The following is an 866-nucleotide window of genomic DNA, read 5'->3' as shown; positions in this document are numbered from 1 at the left end:
GGGCTGCGAGCCCCGCCCCTGCCGGCAGTGCTCACCTGAAGCTGCAGGAAGGGGATGTTGAAGAACCTGTGCAGGTACTTGAGGCCGAAGCTGTTCTTCATGGAGGACTCAGCGTAGCGGAAATAAGAGGATCCCGGGGGCCTGTTCGCAGGAGAGCAGAGTCGGAGAGCCTGAGGCGGCCGGGGCAGCGGGGCGCACTGGGCCGAGGATGCACCCGGGCTAGGCCGTCCTGGGGGCAGTGCCCCCGGGCCCTGGGTCGGCCAGTGGGTAACAGGCCCACCGTCCCAGGTGGAGACACGAGGTTCAGGTGGCTCTGCTCGGCAGGGCGCCCTCTGGTGGACACCAAGACCAGGCAGCTGGGGCCATCTGCCCCTGCACGGCCTCACCGTGCACCCCACCCATGCTGGCCCAGGGACGGGGCTGACATCCCCGCCGCACACTGGGGGTGCTCAGCCGTGACCCTGCCCGAGTCAGTCTCCAGGAGGGCCCGGGGCCTGCAGCTGGGGGGGTGGCCAGGGCTCGGGCAGGGGCAGTGCAGCAGGCCGATCCAGGGGGACAGGAGCGTCCCGGTGGGGGGGTCGGGCGTGCCTGGGGGCAGCCGTGGGCCCACCTGTCCAGGTGGTCGAGGACGTCGCGCACGTCGTCGGGCAGGATGACGCGGTGCTCGCCCATGTCGCGGTAGTTCCCCAGCACGCACACAGGCACGTGTGTCGGCACTTTAGGCAGCTCCCGCAGGATGTAGTTGAAGGTCCTCGGGGGCACATGGGGGGAGAGGCCTGCCTGAGCCTCCACCCAAGGGCGTGGGCGCGGCGTCAGAGGACCCCCAGGGTGCACGCCACGTACCCTGCAAGCCACCCCGACGGGCA

General features: G+C 70.6%; 1 protein-coding gene across 1 annotated transcript in view; it reads right to left on the bottom strand.

The window, feature by feature from the left end:
* Positions 1 to 866, bottom strand: part of RABL6 (RAB, member RAS oncogene family-like 6) — a gene marked incomplete at its 3' end in the record, with an annotated part of 13,401 nt that overhangs the window by 5,249 nt on the left and 7,286 nt on the right. Inside the window, exons 4-5 of the mRNA XM_010838101.1 lie at positions 611 to 859; positions 36 to 141 (exon numbers count right to left, since the gene is read on the bottom strand). Of these exons, the coding sequence (XP_010836403.1) occupies positions 36 to 141; positions 611 to 859 (355 nt within the window). The remainder of the gene's footprint in view (positions 1 to 35; positions 142 to 610; positions 860 to 866) is intronic.

Source organism: Bison bison, unplaced genomic scaffold (assembly GCF_000754665.1).
Source record: "Bison bison bison isolate TAMUID 2011002044 unplaced genomic scaffold, Bison_UMD1.0 scf7180017845984, whole genome shotgun sequence".
In the NCBI taxonomy this organism is placed as follows: Eukaryota; Metazoa; Chordata; class Mammalia; order Artiodactyla; family Bovidae; genus Bison; species Bison bison.
This window is presented reverse-complemented; position numbering and strand designations above follow the sequence as displayed.